This window comes from Myripristis murdjan, chromosome 4 (genome assembly GCF_902150065.1).
Source record: "Myripristis murdjan chromosome 4, fMyrMur1.1, whole genome shotgun sequence".
Classification (NCBI taxonomy): Eukaryota; Metazoa; Chordata; class Actinopteri; order Holocentriformes; family Holocentridae; genus Myripristis; species Myripristis murdjan.
The window spans coordinates 14,541,911-14,563,311 of record NC_043983.1 but is presented as its reverse complement, the minus strand read 5'-3'; the positions used below and the strand labels follow the sequence as shown (position 1 = coordinate 14,563,311).

Below are 21,401 nucleotides of genomic sequence, written 5' to 3'. Positions count from 1 at the left end.
GAGATTCTGGTAATTTCAGTCACTCTTTTAAACTTTTAATAAAAATGTTGCTGCACATCCTGTGAAATGAAAACCAATTTTCTAAAGGATGTTCTATTTTCCAAATAATAAATCAAGCAGCCTAGATGGCATTATCCTTTAGGTACAGCATACGATTTTTCAAATTGATTCTGCAAACATCAGCTGTCAGATTTAATAAGCCTGCTGGATGTTCAGAGATCAGGGTCTTAAAATAGACATTTAGTGGACCGGAGGTCAGGGGAAGAAAGGACTTGCCGCACCTGGGGAGGAGAGGAGTGTTTCTTGTTTGAGCAGTTTATCACTTACCGATGATATAATGGCTTCTTTTAGCAGGGAAATAAACAGATATTGTGTGATGACTAATAAAACCCCATGTGGGAACTTGTAACCTGTGAACCTGACCTATGCATGTTTCCATCTGAGAGCTGACTCATACAATTAATGAACTGAAGGACTAACTAGTTCTCAGTTTAGGTTGAACCCCCCGCCTCCCCCAGTGTTCCAAATTCAAAGTGTTTGCAAATGGTATTATACAACTCTCTCAGGGAAGGAAAAAAAAAAAAACATGAATAATAAGACACTGAACTGCTATGTGTTCTTATTTAGCTACAGTTTTCTATATTAATAGCAATAATTAGGAGTGACTGTGAACAAGTGGTAACTTCACAGCACTAAAATGCTTTTACTTTTTGGTTGTGGGTTTATATTTTATTTTAAAAGTGCTTTTGAATTCCAAAAATCACACTTGTTGATAACACCCTTCAAGCTGACTGTTTAGCTGTTTCTAAAGAAATGTTTGGGAAAAGCCAGGTAGGCTATTGTGGAAAGTGGATGAAAATGCCAATCTCCTGCCAAAATTATTAACTGAGCTCAAAGTTTCATATCCCTTTAGTATAGGCTACATTGCTTCAGTATATGTAATTAATGGCATCATCACATCTCATTCTCCCAGTATTTCATTCATCAAGAGACGCATCTGAGGAGTTTTGTCGAGGCTTTGCATTGACAAACTGATGATTGATCACATGATGGTTGCAGTAAAATGTTTTATTGATGGTGATTGTAGGAAGTTCCTTATTTTAGAAGAAACATTAGCAGCAACGCACTTTTTCAGTAAACAGATAAAGTGATTGCCTGGGATGGTCCAATCGAAACCGAGCAGCCTCAAGGTTACCAGGAAGCAGCCTGTTTGCTGAGAGGCAGCCGGAACTGGGACCCACACAACATAGGACCTCCTGGGACCTAAGAGCGCATCTGCACATTATCTGATGGTGAGGCCCACGTTATTTTCTTGCACATGTTTGTCACATAAGGTAGTCTGACTTTATGTTCTACTCGAAGCCGAAATAAGCAGAGATTCACTGCCAGGCAAGCGAATATTATGACCAGCTAACAGCTGCTACGAAGCAGCTAACGTCAGCGTTAGCCTGCTAATGTCAAACTGCTCGGTTAACGGTAGTTAGCATTAGCTAGCCGTTTGAAGTGATAGCAGCAGAGTACGAAACTTCTCAGAAAGTTCTGGAAATACCTCGCTAGCCAAGTTGCAGATGGAAAGGATATTGATGCCAAGCTATTATATTACTTAGGTAATGACAGACTCGCATGCTACCAAATTTAGCAGCAGTAGCTAATGTAAAGTTGTAAACACTCGAGACATCTCTGTCTCCACGCTGTCATTCATTTTAGCCAGCAAACAAGTTGCGGCTGTTTCGGCTAACAAGGAGGTAGCTCACTATGATATTATGGCAGCAGCTGCCTTATTGAAGCGGTGAGGTGCATATCAGTAGGGCAGGTGTTGACGCAGTTAGCTAGTAATCCATGGAAGTCAGTAGACATTTAGCTGTTAACGTCAGTGCTAGTCATTAAGACTCATTCTTGCATGTTGCCTCCAACAGATGACCGAGAAAGAGGAGACAGTCGAAGCGTGTGGTAGTCCTGACACCGTCCTGTCAGCCAAGAGGGCTGGACGAGCCTCGCTGCTGGACAGCGGGGAGGACTTCGAGATGTTAGATGAAGAGGATATTGACGACGACCCCCCTCCCCTGGAGGATGCTGGCGGTGGGAAGAAAAACAAACCAGATGGGTCTGAAGAGACAGGAGCAGACGAAGATGCAGACACTTCAGCCCCATTGGAAGAATGGCTAGATGTGTTAGGTATGTGGACCATAGCATGGACCAAGCAAGCCTGGCATCATCTCCAGCACCCTGGCTGCCACAGACTCTCAATGTTTCCCATGTCATCCTCCATGGTGCTGCAGTAGTCTTGACCAGTGGTTCTCAAACCTTTTTCAGTTATGGACCCCCTTTGAATTATTTATTTATTTTATTTTATTTATTTTTTTTTTTTCAGCCAAGTACCCCCTGACCAGTGCAAAAGAATGGCAGGTCCATGTAAGAAAAAAAAGCCTATGTAAAGAGGTCCACTCCAGCTCCATCAGCGTTTGAAACAACAACCTGATACCAAAGATATTTTGTTGGCCCTGATTCTACTTTCTTTTTCCCTTCTTTCTCCTTGTTTTTGGCTGTGTTGCTGCTCCATTTCAACCACCAATCCATTTTCTTGATTTTTTTTATCTGGCTTTCTGATCACAGTGAGCAAACGTCCTTGCTCAACTACCACGGCAGTAGATTTAAACCTGAAACACACATTTGACACCTTCGGGGAAGCTGGAGGGAATACTGAATAAAAAACTAGCTTTATCAAACTTACATGTATATTTTTATTGAACTCATGGTATAGGTTAATTATTTTAGGAATTTTGCATGTCTGATATTTTTTTTAAACTAACATTTTTAAAAAATCATGACATACCCCCTGCAGTACTCCAACCTACCCCTAGGGGTATGTTTACCCCCATTTGAGAACCACCGGTCTCAGCGTTGGGTGCTGTTGAGAGTGGAAAGTATAGTATTTACAGTTATTTTTAAGTTAATGTGTTATTTGACATGCACATTACAGTAGCATTGAAACTGCAATTTACAGCTATGCACAAGTACAAGATGCACTGCAATTAGTGGTTGTAGTGAAATGCTAATTTACAACACCTGTTCCAAGTTGTAATGGTAAAAAGAAAAAGACAAAAAAGGAAACTAAAAATACAGGTGTGTCTATTCAGGATATTAGGTGTGAGAATAATATTGTTTCTCTTTTAGCCATGTTTTAACACCTCAGTTCAAAGCATTAAATTGTTTCATTTTCAACTGACTGGGTAGATAGTTCCAAAGTTTTGCTTCTGTTGTAGAGAAGACTGATTGTCCAAATGAGGTTTTGTGTATTGCAGTGCGGCAGTTACTGTTTATTGAGGCCGAGTGCTGACACTACTGGAGTGCTGGTGTCTTGTAACAAATTCATTAAACAGGGAATAGCCTTACTGAATCCCAGACCAGCTGGTGAAATCTTAATTGGTAGAGTGAAAGACACACACATATACCCTATTTAATGAGGTGCCCTTCAGCAAGATATTGTGCTTCCCTTGAGCAAGGCATTTGACCTGCAGTTACCCCATTGGCTCTGCTCTATCCCCATCATTAGAGTATGGTTATACTGAGCAGTTCTCAAGTGTTAGTGTACGAAAATGTGGCATGTCACTGCTCTAAAAGAGAACGCTTGGTAAGAGGTCTTTTCTTGAACAAATAAAAAGTTGATGAATTCTCTATATGGATCACTGTCTGATATCTGATCAAATGACCTGATATTCCTTTGTCTGTCTGCAGGCAATGACCAGCTGAAGAAGAAGGTCTTGGAGGCAGGGAAAGGGCGAGACAGTCGGCCACAGAAAGGACAGAATGTCAAGATTAATCTTAAGACTTACCTGAATGATGGGACACTTGTAGATGAGCAGCCTGAGCTATTGTTCACTTTGGGAGACGGTGATGTCATCCAGGTAAAAATGGGCATAGTGAGATGTTTTATTTTTCTATTTAAATGGGAATGTATGGGCAGATTTCACATGTTCACATGCTACTCATTTCTTAAAAGAATAGAGCTTAGAAATGCCACAGGAGTTCAGGGCAGCTCTTTTACGTCATCATAATCCAAAATATAAGAGCATTTTGTTCCATTGTATATGCTTTTGTGTTGATTCAACATCAGAACAATAGATTCAAGACAGGCATTTAAAAGTGTTACATTAATTCTATGGGTTTTTAGTTTTAACATGAACCTTAGGGGGTCTGTCCTTCAGCCTCATCCTTAACATTAGTTAGTTTAAAATTAGTTTAGTTTAAAACTGCATAATCTGCCTTGCCTTTAACTAATGCTAACAACAGCTAGTGTTTCGTCATATGTCAATATCTTTCTGCAGTAAGGTGTTTGTTTTTTTTTCCTTTCAGGCATTAGATCTCACTGTGCAGCTTATGGAAATGGGAGAGAAGGCCCTGATCCAGGCGGATGCAAAATATGCATATGGTGCTCGGGGGAGGTAGGTAGTGTGTTTCAGTCTAACTGCTAATCACTGTCTTATGTACTCTGTATTTTGAAATATTCTTGCTGCGTCTGTTTTAATGTAATTAAAATCAAACAAAAAAAAAAAGCTATCGGCAATTTCAGTGATATTTCTGTAAAATCTGAATTCTTTGATGGCTTTGTAAGAACTTTTGCAGGGTCTTGATGTTTAAGATTGGTGTCTGTTTGCGCTGCAAGCAAAATAGTTGGTTATAACACTACAGCACTGTCTCAGTCCTTCTAACTATTCCACTCCTTGTGCCAACTACATGCCCTCTGGGGGTGATGTAATGAAATTTGAGCTTGCAGAACACAGTTTGTGAAAGTCTGCAATGTTCATAAAAATCAGCTTTGAATTTACTTTTTTGGGTTGAGTTTTTATTTTATTTTATTTTATTTTTTTAAACCAAAAACAGACAAAAAAAGATCTGTGAAATATTTACAGTTTGATTACACATCCCAGATCAGCACTAAACTTGGTGTTGGTGATCAACAGCAGGCATTATCCCTGAAATGACCTGAATCCATTATGATACCTTGTAACAATGCCCTTAATCTGGTTCCACAACTCGTCCAACCAATTGGGGGCCGTATTAAGTATGGCTGCCCCCAGTAATGAGATCATTGTCCTTCTAATCTATCCCACAATGCAAAGCATCTAAGTCATCCTCTTTCGCTGTTATTGCATTCACAAACTGAAAGTTTGATCTGGTGGTGGCAATAAAGGGAAGGTCATGGGGTTGCAAAATCAGTAGGTTTTTGCTCCAAGGTTATTGACGTGCACAGCAAATTTGAAAAGATTCAAATAAAAAGTATTTGAGTTATTGTGTTCACAGCTGACATCTGTGGTGGCGATCAGGGCAAATCCCTGATAGTCTGTTGTTCAGGGGATATAATGCTATTATATTGCCAACTCCAGTTTTCCCTAAATATGCTGCTTAAATGTTTTCCCCCCTACAATCCACTTTAATAGTGATCTGAAACATTCAAATAGTCCCAAATGAGAAAGAAATGATGGCACAATTTGCTTATGTAAGCTAGAGAGTACAAACATATTACCCCTGTGTTGTTCTCTCCTGCTTAGCACTATGTGGCTTTGTGCCTCATTTTGTCAGTATTTAGTTAATGTCTCTGTAAGCTCCACCCAGACACTCCAGTTACAGGATGCAGGATTCCTTGTCAGCTCACTCAAAAGAAAACGGCTCTGGGCAGAGCCCTCTCCTGAAGGGTCCCCTCAATCCAGAGCAAACATCCGGGCTTTGTTAGAGAATCAGACACAGTCTTGCTGTTTATACCTGGACTGGAGAGCCAGCCATTCTGCACTGTCTACAGCATACCTTAACTCTCGGCAACAGACATTCACTTATTTCTCCTTCAGGATGCCCCAGTATTGCCTGCTACTCCTCTGTCCACTTAACTGCAGTTTATCTCTGACCTTTTTCATGAAGCACATTCAGCACAGTCAGGATATTGTTGCAGTAGCTTGCCTCACAAAACCGAACTATGGCAACATGGATCTCATGATTATGGTCATCAGTGTGCTCTGTCCAATCCAGCTATGACCGTGTTCATGTAAAAGAGGCGTGGTTTGTAACAAATAGCCAATCACATGCAGTATGGACAGACAAAGAGCTGCATATTTCACCTGAGCTAAGATGGAGCTATTGATAACTGCAGGGAAATTAGGTTGAAAGAGAAATGTTCTCCCATGATAAATAGAGCTGGGAATCTTTGTCCACCTCACGATTCGATTCGATTACGATTATGGGGGCAACAATGTGATTATAAATAGATAGGTAGATAAAGCGATCATCGATGCATCTTGATGCATCTCGATGCACATTTTTGTGTTTGTCATCGAATCATTTCTTGCATCATTTTTCAGACAATTTTTTTTTACTGTGCGACAACTAAAACATGGTGTATTTGTAGTGAGCAATGATTTAAAAAGAACGCTAAATAGATTCATTTACTTCCATTATCTACCTCCTCATTCGGGTGAAAGCGCACAGTGTTATTCCTCATGTTCGGCGTGTTGCCAAAATATTTCAGTGTTGTGTGACATAACTTCCTCCCTTCCTCTTCATAAAATCCTAAGTGTTTCCAAACACTCGCTTTTAATGCAGAGGGTACCGGTTTGATGTTTCTTTCAGCTTGTTCAGCCATCTTCAAATGATTGTTTTCTGTTGTGTGCGTCCTGTAATTGCCCGGCTGGACGCTGCTCTCTGACACTTAAGTTCCGCGTTTTTTCCGTGCTGTAATTGCCCGGCTAGGCCCTGCGCATATACTTCAGTTCCGCATTATTTAATCAGTTTATAAGCATTGATTATTGACATTAATGCATTGATGCCGGCTCACCCCACGTCCGCATCACAATGCATCTAAAAATCGATTTTTTTTATCCCACCTCTAACAATAAATAAATAGACAAGGCTAATGCTGCTTCCAAAGCATTGATTGCTGCAAGATTATTGCAGTCTGTGTGAATGTGTAAATAAACAGGCTGATCACTGGCCTGTCATTCAGAGGCGGCGGCATCCTTTTCATTAATACAATATTGTGTTGTCACTGTGAAAAGGCTGTGAAAAGATTGTCTAGTCACAAGAGCAGCCTCGTGTTCCCCAGAGCTGCACTGTTGAAAGGTGCAATCTGTTGCATTCCTTCGTCTCATCATGGAAAACAAGCAGGTTGTCAGTCTGTAAACACCGGTGCCCAGTGAACAGCCTTTCCCGCTATCTATTCATTCAGCACTATCCCCATGCACAGTTCATTTTATTACATCCTACTACCATAATTGGATAGGGCTTTGTGTGTTCCACAGTTCCACCCTTTTTTTGGGCCAGTGATCCCAAAGTTGGCATCTGGGGTTTTTTGGTGATGCTGAGTTGGTTAGACACACTGCCGAGTTGATCTGACCACAGGGCATAGTCAGAACTGGCCATGGGCTGGAACCAGAACCCCTGTCTTGAGGACAGATAATTGTAGAGACACTGGACCAAGACTGGTGTGTCCAGCGTCCGTGAAAAGCCCCAGAAAAGCCTTGGTTCTGAGTCACTACGAGGTTCAGTTATGGAGATCCTACCAGATCTTACTAGTTTGTTTGTTTGTGTGTCCCACCATTCTTCTAATCGACATTCCTCCAATCCCCTCCAAACCAAAATGGTTCATGAGGCCGGTCTTTGCTTATGGTGTTTTTTATCATTTCATGTTTAATGTTAAATAAATACTCATCAGTTTTACTTTTTGTTTTGGAAATCTGAACTTCTGTCACTCAGAGCTACTGTTTCCAATGTACCTACGGCAACAATTTAAAACGTTTAATCCTGGAAATAAACAGAACAGGACAAATCAGGTGCCGCTTGCCATTGAGGATGAAAGGTCACAATTTTCATGTATTAAAAGACCCCAAATAAAAGCTGAAAGTGGACTACTTGATTACAATAACCAAATTATTTAAACTGCATTTGTATAAGAATGATTTTGTCCCAGGCTGTTTGATCCATATAACCAGTTGATCACTGTAACCATGAGCCATAGAAATTGAAAGGGTGGTCTCTTTGCCATGGCAACAGTCGTATGTGTTCGCCTGAGTGCAAGTGCTGACTGCAAGTGGGCAGTCAAAATTATCATGGTTATTAACCACATTATAAAATGAGCCATAAAGTTTCTTTGTGAGACCAAAAAGTCTGGGTTATCCACAAAGTTAGGTGTCTGACCTGCTAAAGTTGCTTCATGACACAGGCCCTTGGTTCCTACTGTCAGTCTTGCTCCTCCTTTGTAAATCCTAAACCTGACTTTTCTGGCCACGTCAGTGTTGACCCTGAGGTCCCCGCCAACGCTGAGCTGTCCCTGGAAGTGGAGCTGTTGGAAGCTACTGATGCTCCAGACCTGGAGCTTCTGCCTCCTGCAGAAAGGATTGCCTTGGCCAGCCATAAGAGAGAGAGGGGCAACATGCATTATCAGCATGGGGACTATGCCTTTGCTGTCAACTCCTACAGCATTGCCCTGCAGATCACAGAGTCCAGTTCTAAAGGTGAGCTACATGGGAATGGTAGGAATATTCAGGCCAGTGCATCAGGACTCAGTTGTTATTATAGGTTATTGAACTAATTAGATTTCAGTTGTGCAACAACATGCATTCACCTTAATTATGCTTTAATTTTTGTGGTCATGTTTAGAGGTTCACAGTTTCTGTTGATTCATTGTGGTCTCCTCTGTTGCAGTGGACATCACTCCTGAGGAGGAGAAGGAGCTGATGGATGTGAAAGTGAAGTGTTTAAACAACATGGCTGCTTCTCAGCTTAAACTGGACCACTATGATGCAGCACTTAAATCCTGTGTCTCAGCATTAGCCCACCAGCCAGACAACATTAAAGCACTTTTTCGCATGGGCAAGGTACATTTCTTTCACGCTTTCCTCGTTCTTTTTTTTTTTTTTTTTTTTTTTTTTCCATGTATCTGTGGTAGGGGTGCACTTTTATTGCAGGCACTATAAAGGCAAATTAATTACCCTGATAATGTAATTGCAGTTATAATTTTTCATTGAATTAATAGAATTGCAATGAAAAACCTTTTTTATGTAGTTTTCAATTCAGCATGGACATATGTAATTACTATGCATATTTTATATTATAATAATTATAACAATGCTTATTTTTCTCAACATACCATAGCTTTTACGGTGTAAACTGAACCTCACATTATTTAGCTCGTTAACATTTAGCATGTTAACAGCAAGTAAACGCATTGTGGTCAGGAGCAGGTTAATTTCCTCAGTCATATTATCTTCTCCACTCCCAAGTTATACCACCAATCTATAATATTAAAGTATATTTTTAGTATTTTTTCTTACAAACATGACTTGGTTGAGGGACGTATTTTCAGCAGCAGAGACACTACTAAATGATCATAGAAATACATTTATAGTATACTGCATTTTGCTATTTGTTGCTTTGATCATGAACCCAGCTATAAAACAACATTGCACTCACATTTTGTTTTGTAATTTTGTTTAATATACAATAAACTGTGCAGCCCTAACCTGTGGTGGATCCTTGTATTAAAATGGTCTGACTTTCCAGGTACTGGCCATGCAAGGTGAATATGCAGAAGCCATACAAATTCTGAGGAAGGCACTGAAATTGGAACCAAGCAACAAGGTACTTTTGTCTTGATCACATTCATTTTGGGGAAAAACTTTTATTTGCTTTGAGAACAGAAAAATGTGTCATAGATGTCACTTATGGTCAGTAGATGGCGCCAGAGTGTAAAATATCACATCACAGTCTGCAGAGCAAAATAAGGTGGACTGCTGATTCATCATTTTAGTAGATCTGCTTTCATGTTGTTGCTGTAAATAGGTTTGCCTCTTTGTGCCCTGCACACCAGTCATATCTATGCCTAGCCACTGCTGCTGCTCTCCTGCTTACACGGCCTGATACATGAGATTCTTCGGCTTCACAAGGCCATTTGACAGAGCCCAGCTCAGTGCGTGGGCTTCTTAGATCAGCTGCACACTGTTGCAGCTTGGTACTCAAGCCCAGAATCCCCCACTTGAGTCCTACACCAATCTGTCAAACAGCACATTGCCTGGCTGCCACATAGCTTTTTTATCCAATGCATAAATGTAATGCACTACCTCATTTTTTATGTGGTGAATCATAGATTATCTACATTAGATTGGCAAATTAAAGTAGCCCTTTTGCAGTTGGGATTACAGTGTGCAGTCTTATAGATGTTGAGTCTACAAAGATGCATATTATGTACATTCACAGGCCCTCAGAGACGCCTTTTACTGGCAGACTGTTGTGCCATTGAGTTAATCTGTCTGCCTTGTGTATTTTTGCAGTGATATTCTTCACTAAAGTCCAACACAAAGATACAAGATAGATTATTTGTTCTGATCTTGAAATGGAATTGCCCTGCTGACTCTTTAATTAACCACTTGCATGTTTGTTGACTTTATCCTGGAATTGTAGACAGTCAGTGTTATTTAAATTTGTCCTTAATTTAAACATATGAGTTTATTGATTGTACATAGCAGATTGCACCACAGTGGTGCCAACTTGCCAAAGGTACCATGGAGGAGCAGACCATCGATGTAGAAACTCACACAGACACTAACTCTCCACTCCTCACAGTTGTCTGTAAAGTAAGACTGTGCGCTATGATGTAACCTTCTTAAGAAATATCATGTAGCAGCACATAGTTGCATCATCATTTCAGTAAAACATTTCAAACTAGAGGAGTGCACTCAGATGAGTGCAGCTCTCCAGCAAGCGTATCTCGTCATGTCTGGACTACAGGCTACCCTATATACTCAGCAAAACTTTGAGTCTTAGCAGTCAGTTGTTTTGTCAAATGTTTTTTCAAATCACAAAATAGATTACTGTATGATTCGAAAATATAATACAGTAAAGTATAGAAAATAAACTGTAAAACTCTCAAAGCCTCTTAAATTTAGCTGTTTCTTGTTCTCTCTGTATGTGTTTCACTTTATTATACCTATTATACCTGTGGCTCATGAGCCATTTCTGGCTCTTTGCCAGAATTCCTATGGCTTTTGACAGAAACCGAATTTCAAAAAGACCATGAAATAAAATAGCAAAAATCAAAATAACTACCCCCACCCCCTCTCTCTCAAACACAACACGCACAAGCAAAAGACAGCTGACATATGAAACGGCGTCATTTGTTACCATGATAAAGCATCAGGCTATTTAACCTAATTTACTTTCACATGTATTTGTTCTGTTAACTTTCTGTCACCAGTGTGTAAACTCGCCCAAAAAAACCCTACACACTTCCTGGATTTTTTCACCCACATTTGGAACAAACACAGCCATAGTAGGATAAAAAAAAAAAACAAGCAAGAAGTGAGGCAGCAGCGTTAGCAACCCAGCAGAAAGTGAAGAGAAAGAGAGCAAGAGAGCAGTGGTGGTTTAGCGTGCTAGACAGTGAATGGAATGAGAGCAGAAGTGGCAAAAACAAACTTTGTCATGGCTTTGAATCATCACAACCACGAGATACTCTTCATCATACAGGCACAACTGCACAAAAAGTTCAGTCTGATAGGCCCAGTAGTTTGCAAGATTAGCGGCAGACAGACACACAGGACCAAACAAGGAGATAATGAACATAGCAGTGAGCTCTGTATGTTGGTGTCTCAACAGTGATCCTTTTTAAAGTGCATTTCCAGAGAATAAGACTGTGTGCTAGACTGTGTATTTATGCATTTTAAAAAAAATTAACAAGACTAACTCAAAATGGCTGCTCACATGAACAAAAGTAGTGTAACTAAAAGACTTTTTTTTGTTTGTTTGTTTGTTTGTTTTTTTGTTTTTACACAGAAAGATGATCAAATACGATACAGGTTATGAGCCATTGTGTGATCAGGCAGGGGATGGGTGGGGACAATTTGCATAATCATAGATTCATGCATACTTAATTAGTGAGAGGTGTAGAGTTACATCTAAGCTATTTTAGGGTGTTTAAGGAAAAAAAATAAATATAAAAATAAATATGTAATACTGATGAATGGGGATGATTTTTAGGGGTTTTAATCAATGGCTGGAGGGGGCTTTAACCATAGATAAGTGACAGATCTGAAATAAAATGACTGAATAATCACCCGTTCCCTGCAATAAATATGTGAACATGTGGGCTAATTACAGTTCAGCTAAATTTGATTCAGTAAACATTAATTATCCCCAAGGGACAGTTGGAATTGCAGGCTTAAAAATATGGACATTAGGGGCACAAACATGTGAAAATGTACAAAATAGCTTTTATAAACAGTTCAAGTGGTGTAGTGCTGAAGAGTAAGTGAAATGCATTGGCAGAGAGTCAGTTCCAGGAAGGGACAGGATGATGAAGGCTGAGGTTTGGTAAATGGCCACCCGTTTTGGTGATGTAAGCAATAGTAGAGAATAATAGCAATAGTGATAATGTTTTTGTTTATATATTTAAAAAAGATTGTTGACTTCCATGTGGCAGACATTATGACATAAGCTGTTACGGAAATGCTATTGTGCCAGATACATTGCAAAGCTCTTGTTATTGTTAAACTGGTACATATGAAATGGTGTACCTGGAATGAACAGCTCTCCAACATTCATGGCATCTCTCTAATGGAGCATTGTGTTTTGTGGCATGAAAATAGTCTTTCAAGACATGGTTGTTTTTAATGGCTGCCAGCGAGTTTTGAGTGATGACTTGGTGCCTCCCTCTTTGTGGTAGTGATGGGAAATGCTTTGTCATTATCCTTTTCAAAGGGTTCCTGACATAATTGTCATGCTGTCAAACCACTTTTTGATCACTTGTGCCTCCTGATAAGGGCCTTGTCATCCTGAAATACTCTTTTCATCAAGAAGGAAATCTGTCGTGGGAGGATATAGCAGGGCCGTGTTTGCCTTACATGAACCCCACTTGTCTATGTATGATTTGTATAGCTGCACATTGTGGTTTTGTGTCTGTGTGTTTTGGGGAGGGAGTGCTATGGCCTGAAGCTCATTTCTGTTTTATCTCTTGGATGTAGACTATCCATGCTGAGCTGTCCAAGCTGGTGAAGAAGCACTCAGAGCAGAAGGGAGCAGAACAGGCCATGTACAAGAAGATGCTGGGTAACCCTGCCAGTAGCAGCAGCAGCACACAGAAACACCAGGCCAAATCCTCCTGGGTAAGACATTTGTTTCCAAAGATAACAAGAGCAGAATGTAAAACAAAGTGATGCTCAGGCACTTATATTTCATGTTTATGTTTATGATGTATTTAAGAAGTTGTAAAGTGAGTCTTTGTAATGTGAGAAATCATCATTATAATTTAATATCAGGCTTCAAATGCGGCATATCTTTGTGGTTCTTTTAAATATTTGTGTTTTCAGACGGATGAAGATCTAAGTTTAAATTATTTGCTGCATCATGACATTCAACCTACTAAATATGTACTCTCTACTTTTTTCTCTCTTCTGTTCTTTCCATAGGGTCTCAGCTGGAAGTGGCTATTCGGTGCTACTGCAGTAGCCATCGGTGGTGTAGCATTATCTGTTGTCATAGCTGCTAGAAACTGAACTAGAACTGTAGTGATGGCCTGTCAAAGCCCCTTCAAATTGAGAGCGTGAACGAAGAAGCACCTAAACTTTTGAACTTTGTTTGAAGGGGACAGAAATGTCAATTGGTCAGTCGCCTCTTTACTGTGACTGTACTTACATTTCTCTGCTGTGTTTGAGAACTATATTTGACTAATAATAAAGCATCAGATATTTGCAGATTAAGAAAAATCACTACAACTTTATAAATGTGTAGGCCTGTCCATATCTGTGACATTGCCAGATACTGATTGTCTTGCTGCCATTGTGTTTTTCTTTGGTAGTGTTTGGAAATAATCAAGCACTGAAATGAAAATGAATTTACCATAGTTTGATTATCTGATATATACATCGTTTTGTCGGCCCCACAGAAATAAATACTGTGATGCGGTCCTATATTGTCTTATTATTTCACAGCTTGAGGTTGTACAGTAAAATTAATGAGACTTTTTTGTTTTCAAGATAGAATGTGATTTCTGTTGTTGTAATCATAGTAGATCTCATGCTGACTGAGTTATTGTAATATTGCAGTATCTGAGGTGCACACTTTGGCAAGATACTTGGCCTTTGTCCTAACTCGCTCTTCCCCCAGACTCCACTCATGTACATTTAAGCATCGTCTTCATGTAAGTGCAGGCCAGTGGAAGGACCGTCTCCTGTTCCTTAACTGTTAAATGGCTCCTTTCCTTTCATGATAATAGGGATGCAATTCATTCTTTAAGGACACGGACAGAGAAGTGTTGGTGTTTTCCAGTGGTGTGGCTGTAAGAAAATAGAGTCGATTATTTTTACTCTTCATATTCAGTCAAATATACCTCACTTTTTGATGGTCAAGACCAAATGTTGAAGGGTTATCCTTCAAGTACAATGTTAGATGTGAAGTTGTTTTTCTCCCCTAGATTATTTTAACAAGTTTGTTTCATTTTTCTGTGTACATTTTTTGTGATGGATGTTTCAGTGTTGCTTATTTATTACTTTTTTTTTCGTTAATTGTTTTTGTGCATAAATGAGACAGCACTGAATCCATGACTTCTCCAGAATAAATGGTACAGAGCCAAAAGTTGCAGGCATTGTCCGCAATTAGCGACACAAGTTGTTTTAAAATTTCACTTTGCATTTCATACATTCCCTGCATTTGTTAATTTTGTATTTATCACAATAAAGTTTCTTTTCTGTCATTATCGAACAACAGAATCTTTTTGTTATTCAGGATCCTTGCAAGATGCAACATTATAGTATTCAGCATACCCCACAAGTATGAGCGGTACGGTGTTCATGATGTACAACTATGCCACGTTTGTCTGGCAGAAAGGCCCCTTGTACCCACTGGAAACCACAGACCATGTGTCTGAAGCAGTCCAGCTGTGTGCACACATGGCAGCCTGTGCACCTGATGTAACCCAGCAACTCATTTTTTTGCACGTAGTCTATGCAGTGACATTTCCACATGGGTTAAAACCGCTCTCTTGAAAAAAACATTTAAGCTGGGGCACCTGACATCCTTTCTTTCTATAGACAAATCAGAGCCATGACATCAATAATTAAATATTTGTAAGGTGTTGCCTTGCCACCATCTGCAAGTCTGAGTTGTTTTTCACCGTCCCTTCTATCTTGAGCGTGTGCGAGTTTTCCTTTAACACTCCCCCACCCCCCGGCTTCATTTGTTTACAGCTGGGCATTCCCAAGTTTGTGTGGAGTTTTTCAGACATTGACGTTTCGTTGACGTAGTTAAATGACCTATCGCTTCCTTCTTCCTACGCAAGCACGTCTGCGATCCCAGCGTTTATTCCTAAACGCTGTGAGAGGAAATCATATTGGCCTGTTGTATATTTGTGTGCCCCCCAGGCTTCACTAATGATGCACTGATTAAAATATACAATTATGATGATAGTGCTGTCTACTTTTTGATTCATGCATTTATTGTGCATTAAGTTGATTAATAATATAGAAAGCGGCTATAACATATTAAATGAATATGTCTGCAATGTGGCATGCGTGAAGGAGTATAAATGCTGTTTGCCAAAAGTGTTGGGGTATATTACATATGCGCCTGTGTGTCCACCTCACCGTTACTGCTCAGTGACTTCACCGTCTGGTCATTGAATATTCATTGAAAAGCCACGGGAGGTCTGCGTTTACGACAGAGTGCGTGCGCGTGGTGGGAATGGTAGCAAGATGGCGGCGTTGAAGGAGGAGCAGTGCTACGGACTGTCCTGTGGAAGAGTGAGCAATGGCAGCAATGTCTCCGTCTTTCACGTCAAACTCACTGACAGCGCGTTGAGAGCGTTTGAAGGTTACCAGAGCAGCAAGGTAAATGGCCGTCTTCGTTGACATGACAGTTTTAGTTTGCGTTTGAAATGTGTTGGGGGCAGCTGTGACAGGCAGAGTGAGCTCTCTACTCTGTGCCTTCCTGCTACGGTAACGTATAGCACCAGCGGACCGGAGAACTAGCGGTTGGCTAGTTGGCTAGATAACTGGCTAGTTTAGCTGCCACCATCACTCGACTTGCCAGGTTTAATGATGTTGGACGGTACCGAGCTGTCCACTGTTGTGTGGCCACCCCCAGACTCAATCCACACGGGTCTTAATAATGTAACTTAAACGCTCATTTATCGAGCTTCCTGCTCAGTGCTACTGGATAATGAACAGTTTATGATTTGGGGAGGGTGGTTTTTAAAGTTGGGTCAACAGTTATCCAAAAGTTCACTCCACTCGTCACCTGAATAACAGCGTAAGTTGCTGTAATTATCATATGGATTTGTTACGGTAAAGCAGGAGGTAAGTTCAGTTGACAGTACAGATGTTTTCCAGTAAGTTTGCTGAGCTGTCAAAAAAAAAAAAAAAAAAAAATCTGGCAAAGGTTGCGAACTAGCAAGCAACTGTCCAAACCAAATGAAACACGGTAATGTTAGCTGTATACTGCTCGACGTTCGTCATGTTCCTGTTGTGATCAAGAGGAGGGTCTTACAAGAAGAGCTAATGATAACATGATGGTGAATGATTTGGAAAAGTGTAGTACCCATTAGTCATTTGAAATCTGGCCATCCCCATTCCCAACCCCCTCATGTCCACAAATGCCTCATCACCATACATTTTAGCTAAAATAGAGAGTAATTTAGCTATATATTATTAATTAGGCACATGTATTTTCTTTACATTAACTAGTGTTTTGTTTCAATGGGAGAATTTAATTTGTGAGCCCTGAAATGGCTCTGCTGTTGCTTGTCAGGTTTCTCATGTAGAAAGCTACCAAGTCTGATGGCCATCTAACGTTTCAAGTTCTATAAATATTGACTGAAGAAAACCTGGCAGGCCAAGAGTACAGGGTGTTATCTCCAACTTCAGTGTCTGTGTACAGCTTGACTGCAGCTGATAAGTCAGGACAATAAAATTGACAGGTAAATGGGTTCTAAGTAGAGGACTGACTCAATGAGTGTGTGACACAAAGAGGAAATCACCAACATATGGCAATCCCCCAGCTCTCTGAGATATTGTCATTGCCAAGCCGCAGTGATTGTTGGATCAGCAAAGAATTTAAGTTTTATAAGCATTTGCAAAGGGCAGTTTCTCTCTTGAGATGTAAGCCGCACATATTTAATCAGTTTCTTCTCAAAACAAAATTTCTATATTTGTCTTATATTTCTGGGTACCATAAATGAATGTGAAAAAGCGTTTGTTTAAGTTTGTTTTGTGCATTTAAGCTGTGAGTGGGGAAGTGGGGCCTTTTTAGTTGACTGAAATCTTTTTGTCCTTAATTGGCCTCAATCTGGCGCTTATTTTTGAGGGGATTGTAGACATGAGCCTGCATGTAGCATTGAATGTTGGTGGCTGGTGGACTTTTTGTGCCTTTCATCTTACTTTGTTAACTTTGCAAGTGAATATATATCCAGTTTGGACAAATTTATCTTCTAAAATATTGTGAGAAAGAGGGGCAGAACTAGGCTAAATACATATGGTTGGTCCACCCTCTTGGGGGGTACAGGCTAATTCCAGGTTATCATTTGGTACTGCTTCTGGATGATGGAAGATTTAAGTTGGTTTCTTCTTGGTCTTTAATGGTTAAGAGATGAATCTCTTTAAAATGCACCGCTTGTACAGACTTGCCTTGCTGAGCACTCAAGCTATGCTGCTTACTGTATCGCCCTCTGTGCCTAAGGAATGCTATGTTTCCCTCTTGTTTAAGTTAAAACCCTTAGTCACAGTTTGGCCAGATCTTTCTATTCGGGTACCCTTTGGTTTCATAGTGAAGAGAGAGGTGCTTCAGCCATGATTAGGTCTGTCAAAACTGTAGGGTGTCCCAGGTGCTCCGCATCATTCGGGGAGTGTTTCATCTCAGCTGGCACCCAGTAGTGAGAGTGAGTTGGGAAATCAGTAAGGGCAGAGAAGAAAGCTACTGAATGACATAAGCCTTTCGATGGAAAAGTTAAGGGCAAAGCAAAGAATGAAACGAGACAAAGTTGGAAATGTTTTTGGCCACAGTTTTGTTATGTTTTCACAAAGACGAACATGATTTCCAAAGGCCTGGCAGGCGGCTGTTTTTACCACAGAGGGAGCTGATGTCTGGGCTATTCCCCAGGCAGTACACAGCACAACTGATAAATTTTAGGCCTTATCTGTCCAACAGCAAAAATGTATGCAGCAGCCACAGTTAAACTCTATCTAGTTTTAGATAGGTGCAATGTAAAGTCAACCAGGAGCAAAATCAATAGGACATGGTCTAAAACAAGCTTTTTTCAAGGGGTTGTGGCGTGCCCTTTTCATTTTCACTCGCTAACAGTATTAAAAATATAGCTCTCTCGTAATGGTTGGTGACAGAGCTTTCTCTCCTGAAATAATAATAGAATTTAACGATAAACACAATTCTGTCAGTATTGTTGGAGATCAAGAAATAGAAGTATTTATAGCCTTGTTGATCCCCTCCAGACTTTGAATTAGCTAAATGCTAAATGTTGGCTCAGTTGTAAATCTGATTGAATTAGGCTGCCTGATAGCTAATACTACAATACTTGGAGTCTTATGACAAAGTGTGTGTGTGTGTGTGTGTGTGTGTGTGTGTGTGTGACTGAGACAGAGAGAATTTGCCGTGCTTTGAAAAGAACATTTGTAATGGCAGGCCTCAGGTAGCCAGAATTCAGACTACTGATTGTTTCGTCTCAGGCGCGACTGTCAGCATCAGCCAGCTCCTCTGTCGGCATGTCTGAGAGGAAGGACAGAGTGAACTGGAGCTCTGTTCAGGAGACTGGCAGTGCAGCCTTGTTTTTTTTTTTTTTTTTTTTTTTACAGGGTCTGACATAAGCAAGGAAATGAGTGAGGCTACATGAACGTCATCAGGCTGAAAGGTTATGTGGAGTGCGGGTGAAAGTTTATGAATATGTCTTAGGATTGCTGTTGTTACAGCGCTGTATTGGGTTTTATAGGCCAAAACCTTAATATTTCTAATAGGATAAAACAGTAGTGTTTTGATCTAATACTTTTCATTCTTATTATTCTGGGTTATCTTAAGTTGTCAGAAATGTTGTTCGTTCTTGAGAATGAACTGTTCCGCATTTCAGTGAAACACCATATTTAGGTTCGTCTGAAATTTAAAAAATAAATGTTCATAGACAATCCAAATACGTGGTTGCCGGCACATAAAGATTAAATCTTGTGTGCTGTTACTGCCGTATATGTGAGAGATGAATAAAGTGAAGGGTTAGTGCCCTGCATATGAATGTTAAATTTATAGCAGTAAATTTATCTCTTGCCTTGGATGACCATGATGATCATCAACATTTAATCATTCTTGGTGCCCTATCCTGCCAGTTATGCAGTTTTTGAGTTTTAACCAATATTGTACACAAAAAATAACATGGATATTGAGAATATCCGTATTCAGAAAATGTATCATGATCCCAGGAGCAGATATGCACATTAAGAATCATAGTAAATTGCTAAATATAAATGGGCATTAGGCCTACATGTTTTATTTTTAGTTCTGTTCTAAATGTTTTCGGGACATTGACACTAGCGGTTTATGTGTGAGTTTGTGATGGTGAGAAAGTGAGATAAGGTGTTTAATGGAGGCTTTGGTCTGAGTCTGCCCTGTTCACCAACGTCCACAGAGGAGACCTTCAGTGCTCTTGGTTGAGCTTTTCTCCTTGACACCAGAGACAGGAGACTGATTGTGTTTTAATGAACATGGTCCTCTGACCCACTTAGCTTGCACTTTGGTTGCTTCACCAGGTAGACCGGCTTTCAATCAGCTGTCACTGGAATTGTCTGTTTCTAACCAATCTCCAAACAATTTTTCAATTCATCTGCTGAAATAAGTCATGCAGCTTCTCTACTTCACAATTTTTGTGTAGGTCAAGTTCAATCATCATTTTATTAGGTGGCTATTATGAGTAGGCAATAGGCCCTCTTTAAGGAGGTCAGGTTACATGAAGTCAGTTTTGTTATTGCACTTCACCCCCACGTCTCAGCCCCTATGGGGATGGTATGGGAAGTAATGGAGACTGGTGGGGATTTTGTTGCTTGACGTTGGTCAGTCTGTGCCGGTGCCATGGTTATTTAAGGAATGCTGACTCCCCAGTTTCAGCAGATCGAATGGGGCACTGCAAGAGATGACCATAACCACCACAGCCAAATATGACTTTAAATGTCATGTTGTTCATCTGTCCTGTAGGGTGGTTTTCTCACTGGACCATGTTGACATTGTGTCACTGTGTAACGACCAGTCCTCCTGACCTGGATGTCACATGTTTCTTCAAATGATCAGTCAGCCCGTCGGTCAGATTTGATCGTAGTCCACAAACATCTGCCTGTGTTTTTTAGCCAGTATTGGAGAAGCATGACCATTGAAAACGGGTTCACACATAGTTGTATAAGTTGGAGTGAAAGCTAGGGATGTAGTGATCAACTGATGTCATTAGTAACTGTGTTTTAAGCATTTTAGAGACTGTGGTATCACTTGTCTATGGTTCTGTAGTCTTGTTTACAGCCTTGAATTTTTGTTATTGTGTCTGTCAAAACTTCTCATGAGGGTGAATCATGTTTGTATGTTTGTGTTGGGGGAAAGATTATCTAACAGAGAGGAGGTAATGTCCCAGCCTTGTATCAGTGTTTTCTCTGTATGTTTTGTGCAGCTGTTGTGCTTTGAGCGACAATTCTACATTTGCCCCATATCTTTGGTTGTTTGGGCTGGTTGTGCAACTGATCCAAATTGAGGTTCTAATAGTAATATGCAATGACAATGTTAATTTTAGTTTCTTTTCTTGCAGTGGTGGTAGTTTTCCTTGTATAGTGGTGCACCGCTGCTAAATGAACACAAGAAACACTGCTTATATCTAACAAAAATAGTGCATTAACTAAGCAATGGTAAAGCATTTTACATGCCTCAAAAACAATCAGAGGATTGTAGGAGACTGATATCCAATTTGCAAACCATGCCAAAAAATATGGCTTCCAAAGGCTCAGCACAACTGCTGGTCACCATCCATCTTTTCATGATCAAGTCCAAGACACCAAGCTGTAACATAAATCATGATTGATTTGGCAGCAGGTTGTGTAATGAAATCTAAAGCTGTGAAAGGATCAAGAAGAAAATTGTCACCTATAATCAGTGAAGTAAGGGTGAATAAAGAATTAGGCTTAAATGCATAAGCCAATGTCAACAAAGCCGAAATCCGAAAATATCCATCAGTCACTTTGCATTTTAAGAAGCTCATTTAAGCAGTTGTAATCTAGTCCAAGCACAATCAAATTATTCCATTGTTTCTTCTCATAATTGTGTTTTCAATTGTGGGGCTGTCCCAAAAAGGTATTTGGCATGATCATTTACTTCCTGTTTTAATTTAACAGTTTACATGTATA

General features: G+C 40.1%; 2 protein-coding genes across 3 annotated transcripts in view; both read left to right on the top strand.

Moving 5' to 3' along the window:
- Positions 1-1,173: 1,173 nt before the first annotated feature.
- fkbp8 (FKBP prolyl isomerase 8) lies at positions 1,174-14,733 on the top strand. The gene is made up of 9 exons (XM_030049181.1): positions 1,174-1,292; positions 1,917-2,175; positions 3,736-3,905; positions 4,354-4,442; positions 8,278-8,498; positions 8,689-8,861; positions 9,547-9,624; positions 13,002-13,142; positions 13,446-14,733. Exons 1-9 carry the CDS (start codon positions 1,290-1,292, stop codon positions 13,530-13,532), a joined length of 1,221 nt encoding a protein of 406 aa, XP_029905041.1. The 5' UTR covers positions 1,174-1,289; the 3' UTR covers positions 13,533-14,733.
- Positions 14,734-15,620: 887 nt separating this feature from the next.
- Positions 15,621-21,401, top strand: part of ell (elongation factor RNA polymerase II) — a 49,470-nt gene continuing 43,689 nt past the window's right edge. For both annotated transcript variants that reach the window (XM_030050249.1, XM_030050248.1), the window contains exon 1: positions 15,621-15,860. In XM_030050249.1, coding sequence (XP_029906109.1) covers positions 15,726-15,860 — 135 coding nt within the window. In that variant the 5' untranslated portion in view covers positions 15,621-15,725. The remainder of the gene's footprint in view (positions 15,861-21,401) is intronic.